General features: G+C 39.4%; 1 protein-coding gene across 1 annotated transcript in view; it reads right to left on the reverse strand.

Moving 5' to 3' along the window:
- The window catches only part of UBE2L3 (ubiquitin conjugating enzyme E2 L3), a 30200-nt gene extending 19069 nt beyond the window's left edge, over nucleotides 1-11131 (reverse strand). The window contains exons 1-2 of the mRNA XM_075060100.1: nucleotides 11049-11131; nucleotides 47-142 (exon numbers count right to left, since the gene is read on the reverse strand). Of these exons, the coding sequence (XP_074916201.1) occupies nucleotides 47-142; nucleotides 11049-11075 (123 nt within the window). The 5' untranslated portion in view covers nucleotides 11076-11131. The remainder of the gene's footprint in view (nucleotides 1-46; nucleotides 143-11048) is intronic.
- Between the last annotated feature and the right edge of the window lie 6546 nt (nucleotides 11132-17677).

Consider the following 17677-nt stretch of genomic DNA (forward strand, 5'->3'; position numbering starts at 1 on the left):
GGTCTGTGGATTGCTTTACAGAACAATGTAAGTGTTCTATACTCACAGGAACAATAAGCCCTTGCCAAGTCAATAAATTAGCTTCATCAACCTGGATATTACGGAAGTTTTTCATTCCACATTTGCGGATTTCTTCAAGCTCCTGAAAAGCAAGCAGAGTGTAAGTATACATTAACAACAGTAATAAGCAGCATGTTCATTTATTTTTTCAAGAAACAGAGGTGAAAATGGGTTCCTTTGTTTTATATTAAATGAGTTTGTGGTCTCAGAAGTCATATAATTAACAAAACAAATGGAATTCCTGCACCTATAAAGAATCAAGGTTATCTAGGCCAGGGAATCAAAACCTTTATTTCTTGAATTAAGAGATAAGCAATGAAGCTGCAACAGAAGCATGGTTAATAATATTGCATCATAGCTATATATTTTATTTACACTTTTGTTACACTCACTTGCATATCAGATATTCATTTGTTTAAAAAGTTTATTCTCAAACAATTTGTGGATTGAGAATATTGTATCAACTTGCCAGCTACAAAAACAAGTAACAGATGTGTTAGGATTTGTTTACATGAGAAAGCTACACTGGTTTATTTAAAAGGTATTATTTTAAAGCAATCTAATTAAACTGGTACAAGCCACTGTGTGGACACTTATTTTGGTTTAAGATTTAAGCTAAAATGAAATATGCCCATTTTAAACCAACGTTAAGTGTCCACACAGATGTTTGTACAGTCTAATTAGATTGGTTTAAAAACCAATCGAGTGCACCTCCATCATGTAGGCAAAGCTCTAAGTTAGGCTGAAAACAAAATATAAAGTTAACAGCAATATCCAAATGGCTGTAATACTTACAACCTTCAGGAATTGCGATATTGTTAACTAACTGCATGAGCTAAGAAACTATATTTTCCCTTCCTTCAGAAATTTCTGAGAGAATGAAAGGCCTTGTGAGCCAAAACGTTATTAGTTTTCAGTGAAAAATACACCAATTACATACAAGTGTACACAATATTTTAAGAGAGTTTAGGTCAAGGAAAACAAACACTATGTTTATTTCCTGTATTAATAAATACATCAGTAGTTTACAAAGGGCACTCCCAATGAAACAAAAAACTACACTTATTCTTTCAGAACTAGAGCATTACTCTGGCATCATGATTAAATGAAGTTCAACAGAAGACCAAAGTCCAAACTCACATACAACATACTTAAAGGTTCATTTTCTAGTGTATGTCAAAATAGATATAAGCACAGCTAAAGAGAATGTCCAGAACATAAGGTTCAGACTTGTCTTCGGGACAATAGAAATGACTAGTTAGTCTGGTCCCCTGGCTCCACTGCCATTAAATATGCCCTAACTTGTTTGATATTACAGAAATAGGGTTTTCTGTGGTAAGATTATGCTTTAGAGCATGAAGTCACACATCAAGAGTCTCATGGATTTCCATTCATAGGGATATACTAAACCTAAACCACGCTGTTCAGCGGAAGATAACCTTTATTAGCAGCAGCAATAAGGCATCACATGTCCATTTTAACTAAGAATCTAGTACTATGCTAGGTATTTGGTTTTGGACACAAAGTACAAAAGGTCTCAGTTCAAAAGTGCAGAAGATTGTGGTCCTTTTCTGAGAGGCTCAGGAAGATATGTAAGTAATTCAGCTGCGTTTTCAGCTGGTTCATTTTTGTTGCATGTAGCACTGTCGCAGAGTCACAATGAATTACCCTTTTTCATAACCCACAATTTTAAACAATGAAGCCCATTCTAAACCAAAAATAACTTATGGGATATCATGAAAAGGGCAAGTTACAGAAACAGATAGATCACCAGCACACATTTAAAGCAGAACTTATGCATGACTGATGCCTTCTCCCACAAAACACAGATGGATAGAAAAATTGTTTATTTTAGACATTATCTAACTCTTAATAGAGGTTTATATAATATGTATAATTTATATTAGTTTCTCTCAAATGGACACCATTTAGGATCAAAATCACATTGTGCTAGGTGTTATATAAAAACCACAGGAAGATATGGTTCCTGACCAGAGAGCTTACAATCTAATACATATAAAACAGATGAAGGATGAAGTAGTTATATAAAGACAAGTTAACTATCAACATGATCAGTCTCTTTGTCACCGTCAAAATAATTAAACACATTTAAGTGTGGTAAGCTTTGGAATGAAAAAAAACAAAACAAATGATGTTAATTTAAAGAGGTAAACTCTCACTTTTGTTTTAAAAACTTGACATGTCTGTAATGTGGTTGATTTAAGAAATGCAATAAATACAGTGCAGAAATTAACTGTGATCACCACAATTTTATTAAGCTTTGTACGTAACCAAAGAAAGTTTTAAATGAACCAGCAAGCCACTCTCTGATTTCCTTAAAATCCTTCACTCAAAGTTGAGAGAATTAATTTTTTTCCCCCAGTAACCCTACTGGCTCTGCAGCGCTTCCATCTGAAATGACGTATAACAGTGACACCCGTTCAAGAGACCCGTCCTCCCGCCCCATCAAGTATCACCAAATATCTGAGCCTGATTCTCCACGACCTTTCACCTACTGTAGCAACTTCTACTTATGTACAGGAAGTACAAAGTAGGTATAAAAAGTTGCCAACTCAGACTAGAATATAACATGTATATTTTAAACAGGCATGGACTACACAAGGTGCAAGACTGTGGAGAATCAAGTCTTTGAACACAATCCTACTCTGCCTTTACTAGAAGGCCATGTCCATTAGACAATGTTTTTTGTCAGTCCCTTGTGTGGTTGCTTAAAGTTTCACTTTATACTCAAAAATGACTGACTGAAAGTAGCATTGTGAGGTTCCATATTTATTGCAAATCAGTAACTTCCATATTAAACTTATTCAGCTTAGAAGAGGTTTTTTGCTTACTGACTCCCCTGCAAATTCAACCAAGAAGCTGCAAAACGAACTGTATTCTTTCTGGCTGGTGCACTGCCAGGAATAAAGATTTTGTAACAGAAATTTAGTTACTTTTTATTATGAATTGTGTCTCATCAACAAATACTAGCACAGCCAAGGCAACATAGCTAATGAATAAAAACATACTTTTGTCAAAGAAGAAAGAAAATATGATTCTGCTGAATGTCCACATACAACAGGCTGGTAAGAGGTAGTACCATGACTAGATGATCATTTTGGTCCCTTCTGACCTACGAGTCTATGAGTCTATGTTCAGAGTCAGAAAAATGACTCATTTCACCTTAAGATCACTGACTCTGAAAGGACAAAAAGGACTTTTGGAAGTGAGAGAATGAGGCCAAACATGCATTTTTTTCTAAAAGAAATCTTAAGGTTAGAAGTGTAGTGAGTAGCTGAATTCCCATTCTCTCCCATCCCCTTTAATACTGTTGTTTTAAATAATGTAAATAAAGTGACTAAGAGAGAGTGCACCAACAGCTAGAACATAGAAGTGGGAATGTACACTCCTAATTCTATTTCCAGTTCTGCTACTGACCCTGCACGTGACCTTGCTGAATCAGATTTCTCTTTTATAACATGGAGATATCTACTTATTTTAGAGGGATGTGTTGGGACTTCAAGTTTGTAAAGTATTTCAACATGTTCAGATAAAAAACATAGTACAGTATATAAAACGGAGAACATACTGTTTGATATGTAATATTTAATCTTCGGGTACACCATTGAAGGGACGTGATCACAAAAAGCATTTAGTATTTTTCCTTATGTATGTTACATTACTGAAAATGAAAAAAGTACTTCTCACCATTTACGCTATTTGAAAGCAATAAATTTCAAATTCAGTTTAAAATTAAAAATTCAAAAAGCAAGCAAAAAGTAAAAGAAATGCCACCAACTTGAAATCTAGTCAATTAAAACAAGTTAAAAGTAATTTCAAATACTGACCTTGCACCTGAGTCCTTCTGCCAGTTTGTGATTTCATAAAGAGGTTTTAAAAAAAAAAAACCACAACAAAAATGTTCGGGCTGCTTTCCGAAAAACACACACAAACAAGGAAAAACAACTTTGGTCCCAATCCTGCAAACTCTTGTGCACATGAACCATCCCAACACTGAGGCCTGCCTCAATGATTGTCTACATAGGGGAAACAGGGAAACTGACTATACACAAAGGGTTTAAACCCAAAGCCTATTGAAATCAATGGAAAGACTCTCATTGACTCCAATAAGCTTTGCATCAGGCACAAAGCAAATAAATTGAACAGAGAAAAGATATTCTGTAATCTGTTACTTATGAACAAGAGTAGGTAAACAATTTCTAAACATAAGTGTTTTTATGATGAATATGTCCCTTAGCCAGTTTTAAGAAGTTGATCTATTTCAATTTCTGGTTCTCTGGTACTGCAAGGTAGTGTTGTTTTTTAAAAAAACTTCCAATTTAAATAAAAAGCCAAGAGAATATTTAATTTTCATAAAAGCTATAGTTAAGGCTCCATTGAAACATTACAATTTTGTGTTTTCATGTATTCTTTATTTTCTGAATAGTTCTTTCAAGCAGAAAGTTTCTACGTTTGATCTCTGCTCAAAAATGAATTTTGAGTAATATATGGTCACCCATTTCTGAGTTATAAAACCACACCATTCTCACTCCTGCTGTAAAATGTGCAAGCTTTTTTTTAAAAAAACACCAACACGAAAACAGACAAAGTTTGTTTCTCCTGACTAGTTGTTACTGAGGAGTAAAGGCCAGAACAATTAAAAACCTACACATACAAAGTATCAACACTATTAACTAACTGAAAAAAATCAAATACAAAATTCTCAATAAATTTGGTGGTGTTATACTGTTTACAACACTAAGGCATATTGTAAATACATGCATCAACATTAATTACATGGGTGTGGTTCTGAGATTTATTTCACTGTGGAGTTCATTGCTTCATAAATGTTTGACTATGCAGAGTACACAAAGAAAAAAAAATTATTTTAATCTTCCTTCTGCCCTTCCTCACTTCCTTAACACACACAAAAACAAAAGCTTACATTTACAGAATATTAATTATACTTTTTAAACATTAAAAAAAAACCCAGGAAATGGAAACATTATAGGCCTAATAGAAACCTTTACTTGGCCATATTATAGTTGGGACTTCAACAGGAGCTTTACCTGAGGAAGGAGCATCAGATACTGTCCCAGAGAGTCTTCCAGACTACTAACTATATTTTTAAGTACATATCTCTATATACAGTAGTCCCAACCAATTTAATAGAAGTACAAGCTCCATACATGGTATTTTATTTTAACATGATATATATCTGCAAAGACAAGTAATGTGACGACCTTTGCCATACAAGCCTCCCTCCCATCTTCAATTGTACTCCCAGCTAATGTCATCTCTCCATCCATCTATCTTAGGGTTTTATACTGTTGCCCATCACTGTGGTATCCAAGTGACTTCCGCATAAAATCAGCAGCAATAACAAAAACCTTTATTATGGGTACCATGGAGTCTCTGGCACTCCTCCCTTTCTTGGATTAAAACTCTTCCTGGGGTAGGGTTTTTGTGGTGTTGGTGGGTAGTGATTAGTAACAGTTTGGAAATAAAAGGGGTGTTTGAATTTTGAGCATCAGCTATGGTGTAAAAACTCTCTCAAAAGGGAGAGTTTCCTAAGTCAGACTCCAGACTTACCACATCTCTTCTGAAAGACTGTTCCATAGCTGGATCCCCTCGACAGAGAATGTTTTGTCGCCAACTCTCACACGCTTTGAGAGCTGCACTGTCTTAGAGGAGCACAGCTGTCATGGTGGCTCATAGATTAAAACTGGGTCTTTGATGCACTCGGGACTTAATCCGCTAACTGCATTTGTTATGATAAACTTGGGGCCTGATCCTGTAAAATGTTCACGCAAGTAGCCACTATGACTTCAGTTAGACTATTCAGATGAATGAGAGTTTGTGATAAAAGGCCCCTATCTTCTGTTTGTACAGGGCCTAGCACAATAGGACTCAGGCCCATAGACACCACCACAACACCCCCTCCCTGTTTTGAATGTTTGATTGTAACCACATAATTGCATTTGTGTAAATTTTAGTATGTCATATTAAGATTTGTAAGTTATTAAATAAAATTTTAGAAAGATTTGATTTTTACTGGTAAATATCAATTTCACTGTCACAAAAAACACCAACATATTTCAATCAACAACAACAAATGTATAGCCAGGCAAAGAAAGAAAAATGCTGCTTGAGAAGAGAGTCAAAATCCAGGGATTTTGACTTTTGAATTAGACTTGTTACAAATGGACTAACAAGTGGACTAGTAAAAACAGCTATGATTAGTTGATTAAAGGATATTTACTTTGTATATTTTGACATATTGACAATTTGTATTTTAAGTTATAAAGCTTGAGTTTTTCAAATCTCAGTGTCTACTGTCATTAAATAATCTTCTGATTCCCCATAGTTTCCTGCAACTGAACATTTAAAAAGATAAAAATAGATAAAAGTGCTTAAGACCCATAATTTCACAAATGTAAAAAATCAAATTGATAAAAATCTAAAAAATACTCAAAACGAACAAATAAAAATTGAATTCTGCCAAGACTAAATAAATAAATGCTGACTCTCAATTTAAAGAGAGATCAGTTTTCACCTATAAAGTGGGGATGATACTCCAATCTCCCATACTTATTTATACTGTCAGCTCTTCACAGCATCACCACCACCTACAACAGGACTCTGATCAAGTGCAGCCTCCTGTTGTTGGTGTAATACAAATAAATAACCATGATCCACTCAATGGTTCCAAACTCTAGCACTTTTAAAATAAAACAAATTTCCATTCACTCACATCCCTGTTCACGTGAATGTTATATTTTGAACAATCTGCAGGAGGTTCCAAATTTATTTTCAGTTATTAAACAAACTATAGTTCAAAGATCTGTAAGAAAATTCAGAGATTTTAAAATTATTATTATTATTAACAAGTATGAAAATACAGAGCTAAAATTGGGTTTCCTTTGAGGTTTCAAGCATTCATTACATTTTCTGACCCTAAGCTTTGTTTAAAAGATATAATGTTAATAACTGAGAAAACATCCAATTATCATCACTATTAAAAAAAACAGACAGACAATCTGTTTGGCACTGGAACACATACAGGTGCAGTTTGTGGTACAATGGAATTGTACTATAGTCCAAAATCCTGAAACTGGGGAGGAATGATGGGGGCGAGTAATAATATCTACTAATGGTGATGTATAAGAAGGTAATTTCTGAACTGTTAAGAGCATTATGCAGCTGCTGAACTCATGGGGAGAAGTTTCTGATTACAATTCATGAACACAAAACAAAAATGAAAGTAAAATCTAGTAATAGATTCTCTATTCCCACCACCACGCTCCCCAATCAATCAATGTTTGGCCACAAATTTCTTCTAGAAGAGACATGTCTAAGTGCAGACAGAAGAATCAAATACTTCAGAAAACTAACATCTATATACTGTCTCTGTAAACATACTGCAGCAATACCATTAACGCCATAAAATGTAGAAGAATGATAACTAGTTTTGGTAGATACTTAGCAATATTAAATATTATTGCCTCTGCAGCCTTCCAAATTTTTAAGATTATATATTTTTGCTCCTATTTAGAAATGTACTAGGAGTATTTACGTATATTTTTTACCTTACAAAAACTTTAAAAGGGTATACATGGTTCTGGATATGAAATTCAATTTCAAATGAAACAGAAAAGCTAAGCTTATTAAAACATAAAATAACTACTCTTGTTCATGTGAAATAGAGGGGGTTCTTATTCTGACATATTTGCAACAATAGCTTCATATGTGGTAGCATGAGATATATTATTAAAAATAGAATATATCAAAAAAAACAAAACTACAGTTAGTTCAGACTCACCAAGCTCCTTAGGAGCAGTTTATGTTCCTCGCTGAGGTTATGGATATTATCTTGTATGCATGACTCTGCATCAAAGGTGTTCTACTGTTAAATTACAATCTACACTCAGAACAAATTTAAAATAACAAAGCTAATCTTAAATGAAATCAATATTAAACTATCACAATTCTCTTTATCATTATAATCCTCAGGCCACTTTGAATGTATGAAAACTATGCGATAGATGTAATCGAGTTTCAGACCCGCATACAGCGATCTGCTTGAACAAGGAAGAAACCTGTGCCCGCGCTCGGAACCCCGCTGATTATCAGTGAGTACCTGGGCTAGAGGCTGACCTGCCATGAAGACAGTTTCAGGCACTCAAGATAGGCCAGGTCTACATGGCGACTTTAAAATCGGTTTATGGCCGATATACGATTTAACGCTGTAATTGTATCACACGACGTCGTCATTAATATCCGAGTTAAACGGTTATCCTTAAAATCATTTCGGAACTCCTCCCAACGAGAGGCACTAGCGCTAAAACTTCGAAATATGATAACCACAGTCGGCATCAGGCTTCATCCGTGACCGGAACATCGACGTTATTCCACAAAGGCACACGAGCGGCAATCCAGAGATGCAGAACTGACCGCTCTGGAACAACAAATACTGAACTCGAATGACAGGCGAGGTAAGAGAGTAAACAGAAAAACCGCGAACTTTTGAATTACAATTCTGCTATGACCCAGCGAGTCGGAGCCTGTCACCACGGCGGCCAAGCAGTTTGAGAAATCGACAAGGACTCAAGCATAGAACACAGTATACGGAACAGAGAGAACGGTGGCAGATCTAGGTCTGAATCGCTGTATGGGGAGCACCCAAAATATGTTGTACTCAGCTCCGTACTTACAGAAAACACGAATGCCACACACGCGTTTGACATAAACACCAACATCCAAAGAGATATCACAGACGCTGTGTGAACAAGCGTAACGGGGAAGGCCACAAGCACTCAGATGGCCTCTAGAAGGGAGGGAGGGGGTACTGAGAACTCGCAGCTATCCACAGTCCCCACACACAGTACCTCTGCACAATTATTTGCTTCTTCAGGCAGCATGACTCCATGTCGCCACTAGGATCAAGACACAGTGCTTGGCAGTGAGTTTCAGGGAACAGACTCCTACAGTTTTTTTCCCACCCCACACCACGTGCAAACACAAAAAAAGGAAAGATTGCTGTAACATAATGCGCAGTTGCCAATGCACAACTACGGAGAAAGGCCGCCAAAGGTTCTGCTGCCTCACAAGGCACGAGGTGTAGTCTGTAATACCAGACCAAGCCCCCACCCGGGGCAGTGTTTTCTGAGCACCCATCAGGCACTGTGCCTCAAACGGGACAGTGGAAACTATGGGATCACAAACCAGCATGAGGAACAGCTACCCACAGTGCACCGCTCCTGAAATCGATGGTAGCTTTGGACCATGGACGCAAACAATCGATTTCGGGATCCCACTGTGGACGCGCTAAACCGATTTTATTAGATCTGTTTTGTAATATCGGTTTAAGCTAATTCGAAATAATTGTGCAGTGTAGACGTACCCTAAGGAACAAAACTAACGGAAGTGGCACCAAACTTCTCTCCCATCAAGTACAAGATATGTAAAAAAATGAAGAACATTGCACAATATTCAGTTTGGCCCTTGCATCAATGTATCATGTGGTTAAATTATATCATCTATCTGATTTAGGTTATAAACACCTAGGTGCAAAGATCATAGTATGTTCATACAGTACCAGGCACACAGATAATTACAGTTGTTGCTGTCCCACTAGCTGCTATACAGAAAGTGTGGCAGATCCCTGCCCTGAGTAGTATGAAGTCTGAATTGATGATAATGATGTCATTCACTACATAAGATGACACCATCAGCTCAGAATTAAACAAAGACTGTGAATGGCTTACCAACTACAAAACCAGTTTCTCCTCCCTTGGCGTTCACACCTCAACTGCTAGAAAAGGCCCTCATCCTCCCTGATTGAACTAACCTCGTTATCTCTAGCGTGCTTCTTGCTTGCATGCATATATATACACACACACACACACACACTTGCCCCTGGAAATTTCCACTACATGCATCCGACAAAGTGGGGATTCACCCACAAGAGCTCATGCTCCAATACATCTGTTAGTCTATAAGGTGCCACAGGACTCTGCTGCTTTTCCAGATCCAGACTAACACGGCTACCCCTCTGATACATAAGCCTGTAAACTTCTCGGGGCAGTGACTGTCTTCCTAGTCATCGAAAAAGCATCTTACACATTGTGAGAGCTATTGCAAGAGAACAAATAATAAAGATACAACACTGAACAACAGAATAGAATAAAACTATTAAATAAAACCATTTTTAAGTAAAAATCAACCACCACAGGCTACGGCCACTCTTTCATGATTATACATAGGTCAGAAGGAATAAAGGTTTAGAAACAGAAAAGGATTTGTGTCTAAGGCAAACTCAGCGAAGTAACTTCTGAACCCAGGTCCATATTTCAACTTGATAAACCAGCCATGTCTCCCTCACATGCGGGGCAGATTAACGTTAAAAGCACAAAAACGCCTGACAAAAATAAACTTAAAATAAGCCCCGGAGGGGGAAATCCTCAGCCCGTCCCACCCCATCCTAGCCTCATGGTCCCGGCGGGTCGGGCTCCGGGCAGCACAGCAGCCAGTTCGGGCTAATCGTCCCCATCCCGGCGAGCCCGGGGGAGAAAGCCCCAGCCCCCGGCAGGAGCCAGGCGGCATTTCCTCCCGCACCAGCTTCCTCTTTGCTTAGTCACGGCAGGAGCCCCCCCGGGGAGGCGCATGGCCCGGCGCGGGGCACCTCTGGCGCCCTTCGCTGGCTCCCCACACGGGGCCAGGCGGCCGCAGGGGCACTGGGACCCCCTGGAGCCCGGCCCCGGGCAGGGCGGATGGAGCGAGGCCCCTCCGAGGCGCGGCCTAGATGCCGGCTGTTCCCGTTCCGGGCTCCTCGTCCCGCGGGCTGCCGCGGGGGGAGGGGAGAGCTCCCCGCGCGCCCCCCGTCGGAGGGTCGCTGCCCCCCAGCACGGAAGGGGCCTGGGGCGGAAGCGCCCCCTCCCCAAGCCACCCCCAGCTCGGTCCTTCCCCGGCGCGGCGGTGGATGTTACCTTCATCAGCCTCCTGCTGGCCGCCATCTTGGATCTGCTGCTGCTGCCCCACAATGCATGGCGGCTGCGGGCAGGGCGGCTAAAGCCCTGCGCTTCCTGGAAGGGAGGGAGGGGAAAGCGAGGGGCTCCTGTCTGCCTCCTGCGCCTGGGCTGCTCCCGTCCCTCCGCCCAGCGCCTGCCTCGGGGGGCAAGAGAGGAGACGAGACCCCTTCCAGGGGACGCCAGAGGCTCCCCGCCCCCCTCCCTTGGAGAGCCTGCAGCCCTGGGCAAGGGGAGAGTAAACACCCCTTCCCCTCCTAGGGGGTCTGTGCCCTGGGGACAGGAGCGAGGGTCCCCCCTCCCCGGGGGCCTGCATGGAAAAATGAACTCCCCTCCCCCCAGACACACACTGCGAGTGAGAGCTGCACACTCAATGGAGAGGGGGGACATAGGGGCTGCACCTGCCACCCTTCTGAGAGAGAGAGAGAGAGACCCCTGGACTCCTTTTGGGGGGCTCCCTCTCAATGCTCCTGGCAACCCCTGCGTGTGTGTGTAAGAGCAGAGATCTGCACACGCAGTCCTCTTGGGGCACAGGGGGAAAGAGAGGAGAGGACCCTTCTTCCAGCCCTCTGCCCCTCTTGGAGAGCCCTGATGCAGGGCAGAGGAAGAACCCAGCTTTCATACTTCTAGGCTGAAGGAAAGGAAAACTGGAGAGTGCGTCGCACACATCTTTCTTTGATGCTAGCTTTAAGACAGGTTTAAAAGCCTCTTCCTTTATGCTGTTGGGGTTGGGCTGTTTAGTATTTTCCATTTTTTTCTGTCTTTACTATTGCTGCTGCTGTGTTGTATTTTATTTACTGTACATCATCTTCCATGGGAACACCTGTGGAAAGAGGAAATGTTACTGAATAAATCCATCTGATTCTCTGAGCCACAAATACTCCCTCTTTGGGTGCCCTTAGGAGTGGGGCGGGGGGCCTGTAGTTCCAGCATAGATTGGGAACTATCATATACCCCACTGATACCAGACAAGATGGGCTGAGTAGCCCCACCACAAAATGCACCAGTAGCACAGCTAGTTCAGTGCCATCATCCCGTTGGCTTCCCCTCTGTAGCTATGCGGGAAGAATGAAATCTGTGAATAGTATAGTATAGCTAATACCAACCAACACAACAATTTGATGTGCTGTATAGGCTTTTCCCAAGCCGCCAAACATAGCTGCTCCCCAACTCCATCTCTCCCCAGCTGGCTTCTCAATTGTCCGTAGACTCTCTAATGCACGTTGTTGGCACATTTCCTTTCTGGGAGTACTACCCAACTCCATTCTGTTTGTATTTGTGCCCCTTAGTTCCTCTCTGCACTGGACATGTCCCCAACTGACTGAGACTTGGCAAATCTAACTCTTCAGGAAATGCTGTTCCTCTTTCCTGAAAAGCTTTAAGTCTTACAGCAAACTTGTAGAGTCCTGTCAAACTCAGGCAATTTGAAAGGGTGAAATTTCAAACTGTTATGAGAGATTTTAAAAGTCTCATTAAAACATACTGAATAAATTCTTTGACTGGCAAAGAATGAATCCACCAAATAATAATGATTTCGTCAAATATTTTGCCTTTCTGTAGTGCCTTTTGTTCCAAGAACTCAAAGAACTTTACTAACATTAGGTAATGAGTTAAATCATGCTACACCCTTGGCAACTAATTTAGTACCTACCTCATCGGGGTGTTGTGAGAAATAATTAGTTTGTAAAATGCTTTGAAGGTTAAAATGCTATATAAACATTAAGTGTTATGATTATTTTATTCTAATATTAGACATTTAGGGATTATTATATCCATTTTGCTGATGGGGAAAATGAAGCACAGAGAGAGGTTAAGCAAAAGGAGCAGGTTGACTCAGAGAGGTAACTGTATGTGTAGAGCAATTGCAGCTGTGCCTAGCAGGTACACAGTGGGAGAAAGCTGAATATTGCTCAGGAAAGAAAGGAGAAAAGGCAGACGAGATGGAAAAGCTGCAGAGTGTCTTTGATAAGAGTTCCTGATGTACTACTGAAGTTGGATGTTGGTGCTAAAGGTTTAAGAACATTGACGTTTGATTAAAAAGGGCTAGTTTAAGTCTTACTGTACTTAATTTGGCAATTGATCTTTGATTATCAGCAGGTAAGTATGCCCAGTGGTCTGTGATGGGATGTTAGATGGGGTGGGATCTGAGTTACTACAAAGATTTCTTTCCTGGGTGCTGGCTGGTGAGTCTTGCCCACATGCTCTGGGTTTAACTGATCGCCATATTTGGGGTCGGGAAGGAATTTTCCTCCAGGGCAGATTGGCAGAGGCCCTGGACGTTTTTTGCCTTCCTCTGCAGCATGGGGCACGGATCACTTGCTGGAGGATTCTCTGCAGCTTGAGGTCTTCAAATCACAATTTGAGGACTTCAATAACTCAGACATAGGTTAGGGGTTTGTTACAGGACTGGGTGGGTGAGATTCTGTGGCCTGCATTGTGTAGGAGGTCAGACTAGATTATCATAATGGCCCCTTCTGACCTTAAAGTCTATGAGTCTATGAAACCTGAAATATCCAAATCTGATGCCATACTGACTGGGGAGAATAGCAATTATTATGTGTCTTCCAGTCCTGTAAATATGTGACACATCAACCGTTTCAAACACTATCTTCTTCTCTGCCAAAACTCTTAATCACACCTGGGCTGTATAGTCCTTCAAAGAAGATACCATAAATCCCTATTCTTTAAACTTCAGTTTTTCCAAAATACAACTGCTCAGATCCCCACCTGTTGCTGGAAAAAGAAATCCACCATCTTCTTCTTCAACATGAAGTCCTAAAGGCACTACATGAAAACTGAGCAATCATCTGCAATTCTGATCCATGCCCTTCATGGCTGGTAAAACAGAGACAAAAAAGGATGTGACTCTTACTAACAGAGATAGTCAGCACTTCCTTTGTAGAGGAAAAGCTATCACCCATGCTATAGTAAGCTATAGTCCATCCATTCTTAAGAAACCATTGTTCATTGCAGTTGACTTCCCAAATAACCACCTGATATTTAAATCCCTTTTCTAGACAGATGATTGAGAAACTTGCAAAGAACTGTGTACATTCCACCTACCAACTGCCAATATCCTGCATATCCCTAAAATCAGGTTTCAGACTGAACACAGAACAGATACAGTAGTGATCACACTGGTGGATGATCTCTTGTCTGTGGACAAGGTCTGTGTAACAGTGGCCGTGCTGCTGGATCTCTCCAGGACATTTGTTATTGTCAGTCATGAAATGCTGCTGTATAATCTCAGAGATGTGGCAGGGGTTTCCTCCCACAGGGAACTGCTCCTTTGCCTCCAGAGCCTGTACGATCATTCTTCCACATGTAATGAGACCAGAACCTTCAACTTCCCTGAATTCACAGAATGTTCTGCATTTGGCTAATGTGATCCCTGCTTTTGTGACCTTCCGGCTTGCTTACTGCAATACGCTATACCCAAGAATGAAACTTATGACTTAAACAAAAACAAGAGAAAACATCTCCAAGAAATTAAAAATGCATGATTGAGTTTACTTGGCAATGAATACTGTCCAGAGCACGGGTTTCAGTCCTTATCTTCCAAACCCTCCAAGGGCCTACCCTAAACTACCTTGAGGGCCTCTTCATGCTCAAAGATCATGATCTCCCATGACAGTTCCATTACTGCAGGACAGATAACTGATCCTTGAGAGGAAACAAAGTTTTCTCAGCAACTGCCCACAACAGCAACTCAGTTCCAGAGGATATGATATTAGACATATCTTACATCTCATTAGACAAATATAAAAGCCATATCTTTGCTTAAGCTTTCTCACAAAAACAGAACAAACACAAAAATCCATCCTAACTTGGGGTGATGGTAGGGGGGTGGAGCAGAGAAAAAGAAATCCTTTATTATGTTTACTTGTAGAATTTGAATATGCTTAAATAGAAATTCAGTTAAAGGCTCTACCTCTAATCTAGTACTGTGACATTCACTTCCAATAACTACTACTAATAGGACAGAACATTTACAAAAATCCATTTTCCATGTCCCAAACCATTTTATATGCCTCTCAATTGCAACTGTTAAAAGAATAAAATGGATAAAAGAATGAAGACATACTTTAACTTTTTTCATTTGAAATACTTCACCTTATGTTCCCATAAATTTGCTGACAAATGCTGTTTTTATATGTGTTGTCTTATCTCTTGAGTTGTTTTCTAATAGTAAGCATTTTTAAGCAATGAATTATGTATTGAGGTGGTTATTGGTGACTTTTACTCTCTCATTTGAGGATTTAATACAAATGTATAAACTTGTTTTTTCTCCCTCTGTCTTTTCTTCTGTGATTTGTGTGTAATGTACATTGTCATATTAATTCTGCCTTAGGCAGATGCTTTGTATGTTATGGAACATTTCTTAAAGCATTCATGAAAAAAGTAAATACAGTCTCCCAGCCCCTCTTCCTTCAGAAAAAGGGTTCACAAAGCTCTCCACCCTGAGAAAAAGGCTGGATGTGTTAAGTTAATTGGTATTACTTGTGTGTATAACACGAACATGAATAGATGCACAAAACTCCTCATACAGAGGTTTCTCAAGCTTTTAGATAACATGGGCCATGTCTTAATGGAGAGATTGACTCACGGACCACTATTCCTCCCATTCACACCAGGCACCTGCCCTTCCATTCATGGTCACATAACACCCTTGTCACAACTGCAGTAATTGCTTACATGGAAAAACAATATTTGAAAATATGAAATATATTTTTAGCTTCCTTTTAATGTGATTTACCAGCTGGAAACAAGGAAAGCCTGCACCAGGTGACCAGCCTGTTCTGCACAGACCAGCAGTCAAAGACTGAGAACTGCTGCTCTAAGAGCTAGCAAGATTTCAGCTAATACATTACATGGGATCCACATATACACAGTTTCCCCAAAGCTAGGAAACAAGCTAAAACATCTTTTCTTCAAATACATTTATGCTGGATAAGGTGAATGAAGCATAACTTCGTTGAAAACATTTTTGAAAAATGTCCTCAAAACCTAGTCTTGTGAATTGTTTTATATATATATAAATAGAGAGAGAGAGAGAGAGAGATTAAAAAAACAATTCACAAGACTAGGTTCTGAGGACATTTTATATATGTTTTAACAGAGATATACCCAATTTACACTGGCTGGCATGACAGTTTTTGCAGAAACCATGTTTAAAAATGGTTGGCTGACACAGGAAACTAGTGTACAGAATACAAAGCTTTGGTGATGTAAACTTGTACAAAGTATTAAAATCAATGTGCTATGAAGCTTTACTATATATATATATATATATATATATATATATAGTAAAGCTTCATATATATATATATATATAAAATCAATTTTTAAATTTGTATTGCATCAGTGTCTAGATGCCCCAATCAGGAATTGGAGTCCTGTTGTGCTAGGCACTGTACATATAATGAAAAGACAGGATCTACTGAACTGAACAGAGGCCAAGAGTACATCCATATCCGAATAAGCTACAGAGTTTGATGGTTCTAAAAAGTAGCATGACATGTCTTGCAATCTATTTAATTATATCATAAAACAGACAACTTTATGGCTAATGTTACTCTCTACATGTTGTGCCTGTTCTTTAATTCCTGTTCCTTTCTGATGCAAGTTTGATTATACTTTAGTTCTAATCACATGAATACAGTATGCCATAGCAGGTGTACACATAATCTCAATTCTAGTCATTGCTTTATATTCTGGAGATGAGGCCTAATTTGAGCATTTGCTACAGGTGCCATCAATTTCATGAACAACTAGTTTGTGACTATGTGTACCAGTGCCCTCTACTGGACATTTTATGTTTTTGTCTTTTGCTTTTTAATATTTCTTTTTCTTTCCAAAACTAAGATTTATACACAACAGAACCTATTCCAAAAGGAGCATGTTGTGCCAAATCTGAATTTGGTCCACCATCAATCATAAGATAATAATATAAACAATACATCAAAAGAAACACTTATGTGTAAGATAATAAAATTACAAAGTAGATGAACAAGAAAATATTAATCATAAACTACAAACAATGGGAAACAGAAAGAAAACCCAACAAACAAATGTCCCATAAATTCTTCATTTTTATCAGTCAACTGAAAGGAATCCCACTGGCTAGACCCATATCAACCTCCATCAGTTCCTTCTACTCTCTTTTCTCCGATACTAACTCATCAGGAAGTTGGCATCAGTTTGGCCCCATCTACAGTGGTATTTTACATTTTATAGAAATCATATTTAAACTTTATTTAAAGTAAACAATAAAAATATTTTAACATGGTTTAGCCAACCAGCCTGGGAAGGGACAACCTATTTTAAAACTCTATTTGAAAACATGATCTAGCATAGCATAGAACAGTGGTTTTCAAACTTTTGTACTAGTGACCCCTTTCACACAGCAAGCCTCTGAGTGTGACCCTCCTAAAAAATTAAAACCACTTTTTTATATATTTAATACCATTATAAATGTTAGAGGCAAAGTGGGGTTTGGAGTGGAGGTTGACAGCTTGCAACCCCCCATGTAATAACCTTGTGACCCGCTGAGGGGTCCCGATCCCCAGTTTGAGAACCCCTGGCATAGA

This window comes from Chelonoidis abingdonii, chromosome 22 (assembly GCF_003597395.2).
Source record: "Chelonoidis abingdonii isolate Lonesome George chromosome 22, CheloAbing_2.0, whole genome shotgun sequence".
Lineage (NCBI taxonomy): Eukaryota > Metazoa > Chordata > Testudines > Testudinidae > Chelonoidis > Chelonoidis abingdonii.